General features: G+C 35.8%; 1 protein-coding gene across 6 annotated transcripts in view; it reads right to left on the bottom strand.

Annotated features, from left to right (window-relative positions):
- Nucleotides 1-12,339, bottom strand: part of KIF20B (kinesin family member 20B) — an 80,626-nt gene that overhangs the window by 35,735 nt on the left and 32,552 nt on the right. For all 6 annotated transcript variants that reach the window (XM_025466482.3, XM_049103517.1, XM_049103518.1 and 3 more), the window contains 2 exons: nucleotides 7,084-8,302; nucleotides 6,607-6,745 (listed from right to left, as the gene is read on the bottom strand). In XM_025466482.3, coding sequence (XP_025322267.3) covers nucleotides 6,607-6,745; nucleotides 7,084-8,302 — 1,358 coding nt within the window. The remainder of the gene's footprint in view (nucleotides 1-6,606; nucleotides 6,746-7,083; nucleotides 8,303-12,339) is intronic.

Raw genomic sequence — 12,339 nt, 5'->3', positions numbered from 1 at the left:
CTCTTGCACAAGTATACCCACAAGCATGTATAAGAAAGGAATGTTGTTTCTAAGAGCAAAGAAAGGAAAAAAAGCCAAATGGTCAACAGGCAAATAGATAAATAAATCGCAGAATGTCACACAGGGGTGTATTATACAGAAGTGAAAGTGATTTTACAACTATACATAAATCAATCTCAGGAGTATGTGACAAATACTCTCAGAAAAATACAATTTACTGTTTAGAAATAAAAAATAGATATGACTTTATATTTTTAGGTTAGAGAAAGATAAACACAAAATATTCAATGTAATAACTTCTATGGAGGTAGGAAACCCTAGTAGGGATGGGGTCCACAAGCATTTGCTGTATCAATTTCTTCAGACCTTACACATTTAAGTATTCTTTTTACTATTTTTTTAAGATTTTATTTATTTATTCATCAGAGACACAGAGAGAGAGAGAGAGAGAGAGAGAGGCAGAGAAACAGGCAGAGGGAGAAGAAGGCTCGATGCAGGGAGCCTGACATAGAACTCGATCCCGAGGCTCCAGGATCACACCCTGGGCTGAAGGCAGCGCTAAACCGCTGAGCCACCTGAGCTGCCCTAAGTATTCCTTTTTAATTAACTCAGGGCAATAATAAAAAATAATTCTTTAAAACTGTTCCAGCTTTTAGAAAAAGTCTAAGTACAACACAAAATCAAGAAATCATAGTAAAGGCTTAATGACCCCATCAAAAGGCGCAGGGTTTCAGATTGGATAAAAAAGCAGGACCCATCTATTTGCTGTCTACAAGAGACTCATTTTAGACAGAAGGACACCTACAACCTGAAAATAAAAGGTTGGAGAACCATTTACCATTCGAATGGTCCTCAAAAGAAAGCAGGGGTAGCCATCCTTATATCAGATAAACTAAAATTTACCCCGAAGACTGTAGTGAGAGATGAAGAGGGACACTATCTCATACTTAAAGGATCTATCCAACAAGAGGACTTAACAATCCTGAATATATATGCCCCGAATGTGGGAGCTGCCAAATATATCAATCAATTAATAACCAAAGTGAAGAAATAATTAGATAATAATACACTTATACTTGGTGACTTCAATCTAGCACTTCTACCCTTGATAGGTCTTCTAAGCACAACATCTCCAAAGAAACAAGAGCTTTAAATGATACAGTGGACCAGATGGATTTCACAGATATCTACAGAACTTTACATCCAAACTCAACTGAATACACATTCTTCTCAAGTGCACATGGAACTTTCTCCAGAATAGACCACATACTGGGTCACAAATCGGGTCTGAACCGATACCAAAAGATTGAGATCCTCCCCTGCATATTCTCAGACCATAATGCCTTGAAATTAGAACTAAATCACAACAAGAAGTTTGGAAGGACCTCAAACACGTGGAGGTGAAGGACCATCCTGCTAAAAGATGAAAGGGTCAACCAGGAAATTAAGGAAGAATTAAAAAGATTCATGGAAACTAATGAGAATGAAGATACAACTGTTCAAAATCTTTGGGATGCAGCAAAAGCAGTCCTAAGGGGGAAATACATCACAATAAAGCATCCATTCAAAAACTGGAAAGAACTCAAATACAAAAGCTAACCTTACACATAAAGGAGCTAGAGAAAAAACAGCAGATTGACCCCACACCCAGCAGAAGAAGAGAGTTAATTAAAATTCGAGCAGAACTCAACAAAATCGAGACCAGAAGAACTGTGGAACAGATCAACAGAACCAGGAGTTGGTTCTTTGAAAGAATTAATAAGATAGATAAACCATTAGCCAACCTTATTAAAAAGAACAGAGAGGAGACTCAAATTAATAAAATCATGAATGAGAAAGGAGAGATCACTACCAACACCAAGGAAATAAAACGATCTTAAAAACATATTATGAACAGCTATACGCCAATAAATTAGGCAATCTAGAAGAAATGGACGCATTCCTGGAAAGCCACAAACTACCAAAACTGGAACAGGAAGAAATAGAAAACCTGAACAGGCCAATAACCAGGGAGGAAATTGAAGCAGTCATCAAAAACCTCCCAAGACACAAGAGTCCAGGGCCAAATGGCTTCCCAGGGGAATTCTATCAAACGTTTAAAGAAGAAATCATACCTATTCTACTAAAGCTGTTTGGAAAGATAGAACGAGATGGAGTACTTCCAAATTCGTTCTATGAGGCCAGCATCACCTTAATTCCAAAACCAGACAAAGACCCCACCAAAAAGGAGAATTACAGACCAATATCCCTGATGAACATGGATGCAAAAATTCTCAACAAGATACTAGCCAATAGGATCCAACAGCACATTAAGAAAATTATTCACCACGACCAAGTAGGATTTATCCCCGGGACACAAGGCTGGTTCAACACTCGTAAAACAATCAATGTGATTCATCATATCAGCAAGAGAAAAACCAAGAACCACATGATCCTCTCATTAGATGCAGAGAAAGCATTTGACAAAATACAGCATCCATTCCTGATCAAAACTCTTCAGAGTGTAGGGATAGAGGGAACTTTCCTCGACATCTTAAAAGCCATCTACGAAAAGCCCACAGCAAATACCATTCTCAATGGGGAAGCACTGGGAGACTTTCCCCTAAGATCAGGAACAAGACAGGGATGTCCACTCTCACCACTGCTATTCAACATAGTATTGGAAGTCCTCGCCTCAGCAATCAGACAACAAAAAGACATTAAAGGCATTCAAATTGGCAAAGAAGAAGTCAAACTCTCCCTCTTCACCAATGACATGATACTCTACGTAGAAAACCCAAAAGCCTCCACCCCAAGATTGCTAGAACTCATACAGCAATTTGGTAGCATGGCAGGATACAAAATCAATGCCCAGAAATCAATGGCATTTCTATACACTAACAATGAGACTGAAGAAAGAGAAATTAAGGAGTCAATCCCATTTACAATTGCACCCAAAAGCATAAGATACCTAGGAATAAACCTCACCAAAGAGGTAAAGGATCTATACCCTAAAAACTACAGAACACTTCTGAAAGAAATTGAGGAAGACACAAAGAGATGGAAAAATATTCCATGCTCATGGATTGGAAGAATTAATATTGTGAAAATGTCAATGTTACCCAGAGGAATTTACACGTTTAATGCAATCCCTATCAAAATACCATGGACTTTCTTCGGAGAGTTAGAACAAATTATTTTAAGATTTGTGTGGAATCAGAAAAGACCCCAAATAGCCAGGGGAATTTTAAAAAAGAAAACCATATCTGGGGGCATCACAATGCCCGATTTCAGGTTGTGCTACAAAGCTGTGGTCATCAAGACAGTGTGGTACTGGCACAAAAACATACACATAGATCAATGGAACAGAATAGAGAACCCAGAAGTGGACCCTCAACTTTATGGTCAACTAATATTCGATAAAGGAGGAAAGACTATCCATTGGAAGAAACAGTCTCTTCAATAAATGGTGCTGGGAAAATTGGACATCCATGTGCAGAAGAATGAAACTATACCACTCTCTTTCACCATACACAAAGATAAACTCAAAATGGATGAAAGATCTAAACGTGAGACAAGATTCCATCCAAATCCTAGAGGAGAACACAGGCAACACCCTTTTTGAACTTGGCCACAGTAACTTCTTGCAAGATACATCCACGAAGGCAAAAGAAACAAAAGCAAAAATGAACTTTGGGACTTCATCAAGATAAGAAGCTTTTGCACAGCAAAGGATACAGTCAACAAAACTAAAAGACAACCTACAGAATGGGAGAAGATATTTGCAAATGACATATCAGATAAAGGGCTAGTTTCCAAGATCTATAAAGAACTTCTTAAACTCAACACCAAAGAAACAAACAATCCAATCATGAAATGGGCAAAAGACATGAACAGAAATCTCACAGAGGAAGACATAGACATGGCCAGAGAAATGCTCTGCATCACTTGCCATCAGGGAAATACAAATCAAAACCATGACGAGATACCACCTCACACCAGTGAGAATGGGGAAAATTAACAAGGCAGGAAACAACAAATGTTGGAGAGGATGCGGAGAAAAGGGAACCCTCCTGCACTGTTGGTGGGAATGTGAACTGGTGCAGCCACTCTGGAAAACTGTGTGGAGGTTCCTCAAAGAGTTAAAAATAGACCTGCCCTACGACCCAGCAATTGCACTGTTGGGGATTTACCCCCAATGATTCAGATGCAATGAAACGCCGGGACACCTGCACCCCGATGTTTCTAGCAGCAATGTCCACAATAGCCAAACTGTGGAAGGAGCCTCGGTGTCCATCGAAAGATGAATGGATAAAGAAGATGTGGTCTATGTATACAATGGAATATTCCTCAGCCATTAGAAATGACAAATACCCACCATTTGCTTCGACGTGTATGGAACTGGAGGGTATTATGCTGAGTGAAGTAAGTCAATCGGAGAAGGACAAACAGTGTATGTTCTCATTCATTTGGGGAATATAAATAATAGTGAAAGGGAATATAAGGGAAGGGAGAAGAAATGTGTGGGAAATATCAGAAAGGGAGACAGAACATAAAGACTCCTAACTCTGGGAAACGAACTAGGGGTGGTGGAAGGGGAGGACGGCGGGGGGTGGTGGTGAGTGGGTGACGGGCACTAAGGGGGGACACTTGACGGGATGAGCACTGGGTGTTATTCTGTATGTTGGTAAATTAAACACCAATAAAAATTATTTTATTAAAAAAAAATCAGAGAAAAAAAGAATAAAAAGAAATCATAGTAAAAAATTAATAAATTTAAACTCTTGAAAATAAAAATTTGCTCTAAACAAAAAAGAACCTTACTGAGTGAAAAGGTCTGCAATTCAAATCCTTAAAAAGGCGAATTTCTTGAATATGTAATAAGCTCTTATAAAGCCAAACTAATTTAAAAACAAAACAAAAATCAATAACCCAAATTTAAAAAGCCAAAGATATGAATACAGAGCTCACAGAAAAATACAAATGGCTTTTAAACAAAAAGATCCTCACTCATAATTAGAAAAATGCAAATCAGAATTATAGTGAGATATGTGCTCTTCACCTGTCAAATTAGAAATATCAAAAAGTGGGACACCTGGGTAGCTCAGTTGTTAAGCATCTGCCTTTTGGCTCAGGGTGTGATCCTGGAGTACCAGGATCAAGTCCCACACCCAGCTCCCTGCACAGAGCCTGCTTCTCCCGCTGCCTATTTCTCTGCCTCTCTCTCTGTGTCTCTCATGAATGAATGAATGAATGAATAAATAAATAAATAAATAACATCTTTTAAAAAAAAGGAATATCAGAAAGTATGACAAAATACTATTTTGTGGATAGAGTGGAAAAAGTACTCTCTTATTCTCATATGTTACTTCCAGCTTATGATCTGGCATAAAGTGCATAATAAATATCAAAATTACAATGTACAAACCAGTGACCCATAAATTCTACTCATGGAATGACTTATAAATGTTCAAATGATTTTGCTACATAAGCTCAATCAGATGATGAAATTATCTGAACTGTCCAACAATACAGGACCAATTAACTAATGGTAAATATAATTTTGTAGTCACAAAATAGCTCATTTAACTATTATTACCCTGATATGACAGCTAAGACACACTATTAAGTAAAAAAAATAACTAAGATTCACAGCAGTGTTTACAGGATGTTTTCATTTTTTCACAAGAAGAGAAAAAATCACACAAAGAGGAAGAAGTAAAAAGAAAGCAACCTGTGTCATTTGATGACTTGAAGAGAAACTTGATGGCTGGGAGGGTTAGGGCGGAGTTTTTTTCTCATTGTATATACTTTTGTATATTTTGCATTTGGAATCAGTGATTGTGTTTCAAATCTATTTTAAAATTAAAGTAGATAAAAACTGTTACAACTATACAGCATACTCTCATGAATATTTTCTGCAAACAAAGTTTGCTTTTTACTTTTTGGGGGGAATTCAACTTAGAAGTCCTTAAAAGGAAAAAAAAGGATTCTAATCCTACATGAGGTATATTTCTTTTTTTGAAATTTATAAAGTTTTTTATTTTAATTCCAGTAGTTAACATAAAGTGTTACAATAGTTTCAGTGATTCAACATTTCTATACATTACTCAGTGCCCATCATGATAAGTGTACTCTTAATCCATCACCTATTTTACTCATACCTCCACCAACCTCTCCCACATATTTTTCTTAATGTTGGACATTCCTCACTTTGTTTAAGCTGGCTAAATTTTCTTTTGTGAAACACGGCATTCTCATCATTTTTAAAAAATTTATGGAGTTGATAAATGTTGTTTAATTCTAAAATCAGTGTCTAAAAATTGTGCTATATAGGGACGGGATGCCTGGGTGGCTCAGAGATTTAGTACCGCCTTCGGCCCAGGGCGTGATCCTGGAGACCTGGGATCGAGTCCTGCATCGGGCTCCCTGCATGGAGCCTACTTCTCCCTCTGCCTGTGTCTGTGTCTCTGCCTCTCTCTCTCTTTCTCTGTGTGTGTGTGTGTGTGTGTGTGTCATGAATAAATAAATAAATAAATCTTTAAAAAAAATAAAATAAAAATGTGCTATATAATGAAAACAATATTTGTTATTTAAACTGGCCATGCAACTTTTAAATAAACCTACCTCTTTCTGTACTTGCTCAATCTGTTTTTTGGCATCAGCGAGTTTCTCTTTCAGCTCAGCATAATCTTCTTCCTTCCTCTGAAGATCTGCTTTTAGATTCTGTATAAGAGCAGAGCTTGCAGATAGCTTCTCTTTCAACCTAAAGAACAAATCATTTTTCTATAATGACACACTACAAATCATATAGGATCATACATGTGAGCTAGTAACAATCTAAAAAATTCTATATTTTCACAAACTTGAAATATCTTATTAACGAATGAGTCCTTTGGAGAGGATTTCATGTGATTTTATAAACAGATTTTTGCATATAACTTTTGGTTCCAAGGGTTTAGTTGAAATAAGATCTTTACTCTTCAAACATGCTATATTTTACTAAATTAATTTATATAGACTTAAATTATTTAAAAGCTAGAGGAAAATCAATAAAATACACACTTTGCACATTTTTAAACATTTTAATAACATTTATCTTACTTCTCTGCTGTATGCCAGCTGGTTTCCTTTTCTTCTTCTTTTAACTTAAGTGAATGCTTTGCATCTTGCAAATTACTTGTTAATTGTGAGATTTCTTCTTTCAATTTGACTTCCCTTTCACTTAAATCTTTGGTGTTTTTGATAGAATCCTGAAGATTTGCTTGAAAATCTTTCAGATTTCTTTCTAGCTTTAAGATGATAGATTCCTTTTCCAAAATTTCTTGTTCCAACTTGGCTGAATGACTACATTCATCTTTGTGAGTTTCTAAGATTGCTTCAAGTTCCTTTATTTTCACCTTATAGCAAGTAATATCTTGTGTAAGTTCTGAAAGTGCTCTCTTCCCTTCAACTACGTGTTGTACTTGAACATCAAGAGAAGTGTTTTTTTCTTGCAATTCTTGTTTCAACTGCTGTATAAGATTTTCTTTTTCCTTTAGTAGGTCACCTTTATTTTTATTCTCCCTCTCCTCTATTTTTAGTCTATTGTTTTCATCCATACAACCTTTTAATTCTGCCTGTAATTTTTCAATTTGTTGTTCCAGTTCCTGGATCTGGTGACTTTTTTTGGAAGAGCCCTTTACAATTTCCTTACATTCCTCCCAAATGGCTTCAATACTAGAGTGAAAAGAACTTTTCCTACGGAGTTCTTGAGTACCATATTCTTTAACCTGCTTACTTACCAAATTATCATTATCTAAAAGGTGTTTATCCTCTTGGGAACCACTTGACAGATCCCTGAAATTGAGTAAATCTATGTTTGAGATCTGAGAAACTGAATCAAGCCTTCGTAGTTCATCTATTTTTGCTTGCATTAATTGTATTTGTGAAACATTGTTTGTGATGTTTCTCCTCGCAGTTTCTATCTCCTTTGACAATTTCACAATCTTTTCCTCCTGTTCTTGATTTATACCTCTCTGCACATGTAATTCAGAAATTGCATTATCATAATTCGACTGAATTTGCTGGACCTCTATACTTAAAGTAAAACTTTTTTTTTCAGAAAAAGAAAGTTCCTGCTGTAAGCTAATAATCTTTTTATTTAATTCTGCTTTTTCTTCCTTTTCATTTTTAAGTTCATTTTTAGCAGTAAGTAAACATGTTTTCAGCTCTTTATTATTTTCTTGTAAAATTCTAATGTCTTCATCTTCTGAAATGTTCTTTGGCATTTCTTCGCTTTTCTTTTCATCTTCAGTGATAGCTGGACTAACATGTAGAGGTCCTTTAAAAATAAGAAAATTGTTTATAAAAATAAAATTATTATTAATCTGTCAAACATCTAAAACCAAAAGTTACCATTTTAAGCCAATATTAAAACATACCAAAAATATGAAAGCAAACTTTTAATGTAAAACAAAAATAAGCCACAGAATGAGAAAAAAAAAACAAAAAACAGGGACACCTGGGTGGCTCAGTGGTTGAGCATCTGCCTTTGGCTCAGGGCACAATCCAAGGTCAGGGGATCAAGTCCCACATCAGGCTCCTCATGAGGAGCCTGCTTCTCCCTCTGCCTATGTCTCAGCCTCTCTTTGTTTCTCATGATTAAATAAATAAAATCTTAAAAAAAAAAATGAAAAAACAGGTTACAAAATACACACCTATATAAACCCATATAAGCCCATTTATGTAAAAACTACAGTTCCTTCAATTAATGCAGAAAAAGCATTACCAGTTGTTTCTATTTTCTTTTAATAACTTCCAATATTCTTTCAATTTTTTTACTACAAATCTTTATCATTATAATATGAGACAGAGGGGTGGGACACCTGGGTGGCTCAGTAGTTGAGCATCTGCCTTTGGCTTAGGCCTGATCCCAGGGAGCTGGGATTGAGTCCCAGATCGGGCTCCCCACAGGGAGCCTGCTTCTCCCTCTGCCTATGTATGTCTCTGCCTCTCTGTCTTTCATGATTAAATAAAATCTTTAAAAAAAAAAATGGGACAGAGGAAAGGAAATTAGATGAGACACCCCAAGGCACAGATATTCCAAATCCCAAAGATAATTTTAAAGCACAATTATAGTACAGATCTACTAAATGAATGACTTGAAAACTGAGTACATTATATTTTCACAGCTAAAATTAGGGGGTAAATGGTTGAAATTCTGGGAACTCTCATGCAGCCTTACCCTTCACTAGCTGTATAACTGTCAAACTCCTTAACCTTATGACCACTTCCTCGAATATAAAACAGAAACATCACCTATCTCAATTTCCATAGTATATAAGCAAAAACAAACTTTATTAGTAAATCTTACTTTTTCAAATACAATCCATAATCATTTCCTTCACACAACTGTCTAAATGCTCCTATACAGCTATAATTTTACAATCCCCTTATGCAATTCTAAGATCTCTTTTCTTTAATACAGACTATTTTAAAAGCTCAGTAAGGTTTTATTATGTATAACTTATATTGTCTCCTCTGCCTCAAAGGGTATGGGGAAAAATATGCCCTTCCCTTTGTTGTAGAGCCCCACTTTCTTCAAAGCTGATGAGTGTATTTTTAAAGCTTTTATGTTTGTAGTTACATTTTCCTAATTTACTGCCTCAGGATTTGTAATTTAGTCTAAGGATTCCAGCTGCTCTTGAATCTTAAAGATTTACCCTATTTTTATAACACTTGTCCACTTACTCTTAAGGATTTTTTTAATAATCTTCAACCATTATTCTTCCATCAGATTGTCTCCTAACATCTTCTTTTTTTAAGATTCCATTTATTTATTTGAGAGAAAGAGAACATGAGTAGGGGAGTGAGGGTGGGGAACAGAGGGAGAAGCAGACTCCCCACTGAGCAGGGAGCTAGATGCAGGGCTTGATCCCAGAACCCTGAGATTACAACCCCAGCTGCAGACAGACACCCAATCAACTCCATCCAGGAGCCCCATCTCCTAACATCTTACAAAGTTGCAGCAAGTCATCCCACAGTGGAATGACCCCATCTTTTCTACTGGTTCAGATGTCTGTTCTGAACTTTCCATTTAATAGAATTCTCTACTTATGATGTTATTTTTATACATATGACTTCATCAGTGGAAATGACTAATTAAGAAAACTAAATGAGGATGGATTTTTTTTCATAACTTAGAAATGTTTCTTTAAAAAAGAATCCTCTTGCTCTTTAAAAAAACAAGCTATAAAATTGTCTGAAACCTTCATCAGGAAAGAGATAGGATCTAAGCAAATTTAAAATGACAACAATCAAAAATTCAGAACTCACAAAGATAGATCCTATCTATCCTAAGTCAAGAGATTTGAGTCATACCATATGGATATAGTCCCTAAACCCTGAAGTGAGTACAGAAAGCTCAATAAAACTTTTGTGATCAAGAAATGTTCTTCTTTTAATTTTACTATATAGTTTAAGAACTAGGATGATTACATAATAAGGCAAACCAAACTAATTAGTTTTGTACCCTTCAACATGGATGGGACTAGAGGGTATTATGCTGAGTGAAGTAAGTCAATCGGAGAAGGGCAATCATCATATGGTTTCACTTACATATGGAATATAAGAAATAGTGAAAGGGATTATAAAGGAAAGGAGGGATTACAAGGTAAAAGGGATTATAAGGGAAAGGAGGGGAACTGAGTGGGAAAAATCAGAAAAGGAGACAAACCATGAGAGACTCCTAACTCTGGGAAACAAAGGGTTACGGAAGGGGAGATGGGCAGGGGGTTGGAGCAACTGGGTGTCGGGCACTGAGGAGGGCACTTGATGGGATGAGCACTGGGTGTTATAAACAAATTGGCAAATTGAATTTAAATTTTTAAAAAAATTTAGTTTTGTACCTGATTTTTTTCAGATATTCATACTATTCTTTCAGAAAGTTTTAAATGTTCTATATCAAAAGATTTATAGAACATATTCAGGACAGCCTTGACAGGGAGAAATTAAAATATTAGTCCAGCAATAGAGATGGGCAAACTCTTAAGGATCTACTGTTAACTGATAAAAACTAAACATAAACAACAAAAAAAGAATGCAATTAACACTGTAATTCAATATTTATACTACATTCAACCTATATTTACACTGCTTATATCTTGTTACAATAATTACAGCTTTAGCTGAAAAATCACAAGTGGACTATACCATGTCTCTGGTTTGTCTTTTTTATTGCTATTGAAAACTTTATTTCTCAAACTGTTTACATGACTAGCTTTCCCAAAGTACAGATTCAATGACCTCAAACAAGCAAATTCATAGGGAAATGGCTTTGCATTCCCTTTTAAGAAGAGAACAAGCATCCTAAGAAACTATCAACCCCCTGATCTTATCCTACTGGTTACTGGAGTCACTTATTTTATTCTAGGGATTTTTTAGTAGGAGGCAAAAGGGAGGAGAGTGGTTATAGCTATGATATTCATAGGATACCTTATGTAATCCTGGTAGTCTCTAATAACACAAATAATTGAGAAATAGTGGTTGTGAATTTAAGGAGAAAAAAATATTTTGTGTTACCTAAACTTACTTAAATCTACCCACATCAAAATTATTTATAGCTAACAACTATAGTTCTTAAATATGGTTCTTTAAGAATAGGCTACATTTAGAATTAGTCCCATTGCGTGTTTCACTTGTTACTGGCCACTTCTATTTCCTAGTGACCTACTGATCCTACATTGTCAGCCACTCTTTGGTACTGACCAAAGTGAAAGGCAGAGAGGAACAGTGTTGCGAAAAAATCATAACAAGGTTGTCCTCCCAGCAGCAAAGGGACCCCTCCTTCAACAGATAACAGAAGGCATATGCGTATTAATCTCGATTTATTAGCTCACACAAGCACTCTAGAACCTATCTAATGTTATACTATCATCTAAGGTATGTACTTTTGAAAACATTCATTTTACTGAAGTTCTATGATGGTTTATTATGTTGGTGTACTACCCAGGTGTTTTCATACTTGACCTCAGGAGGCAGGTAGTACTTATTCTACTTTACTAATGACAAAAGTTAAGACTTAACTTACCCATTTTTCTCAGGGTGAAGCAGCTACTTAAGTTTCTAAAGCTAATGTTCCTAAACCTTCTCTTAGAAAGTTCTTACTCGCTGTATCGTTATACAAGTTTTCTAAAAGAAATAATAGCTTAGAGAGAACATAAAAGCTGATCTATTCTTCCACATAGATAAGGACATGTACCATACAGTAAGCATTCACCTACTTTTTTGGTAATTTCATAGTAAATACAATAACTTGAGCATATATATCTTTTATAATGTTCAGCTCAAAGTCTTACTGTCAAATGTCCTTTTATAGAA

The sequence above is a fragment of the Canis lupus genome, chromosome 28, assembly GCF_003254725.2.
Source record: "Canis lupus dingo isolate Sandy chromosome 28, ASM325472v2, whole genome shotgun sequence".
Lineage (NCBI taxonomy): Eukaryota > Metazoa > Chordata > Mammalia > Carnivora > Canidae > Canis > Canis lupus.
This window is presented reverse-complemented; position numbering and strand designations above follow the sequence as displayed.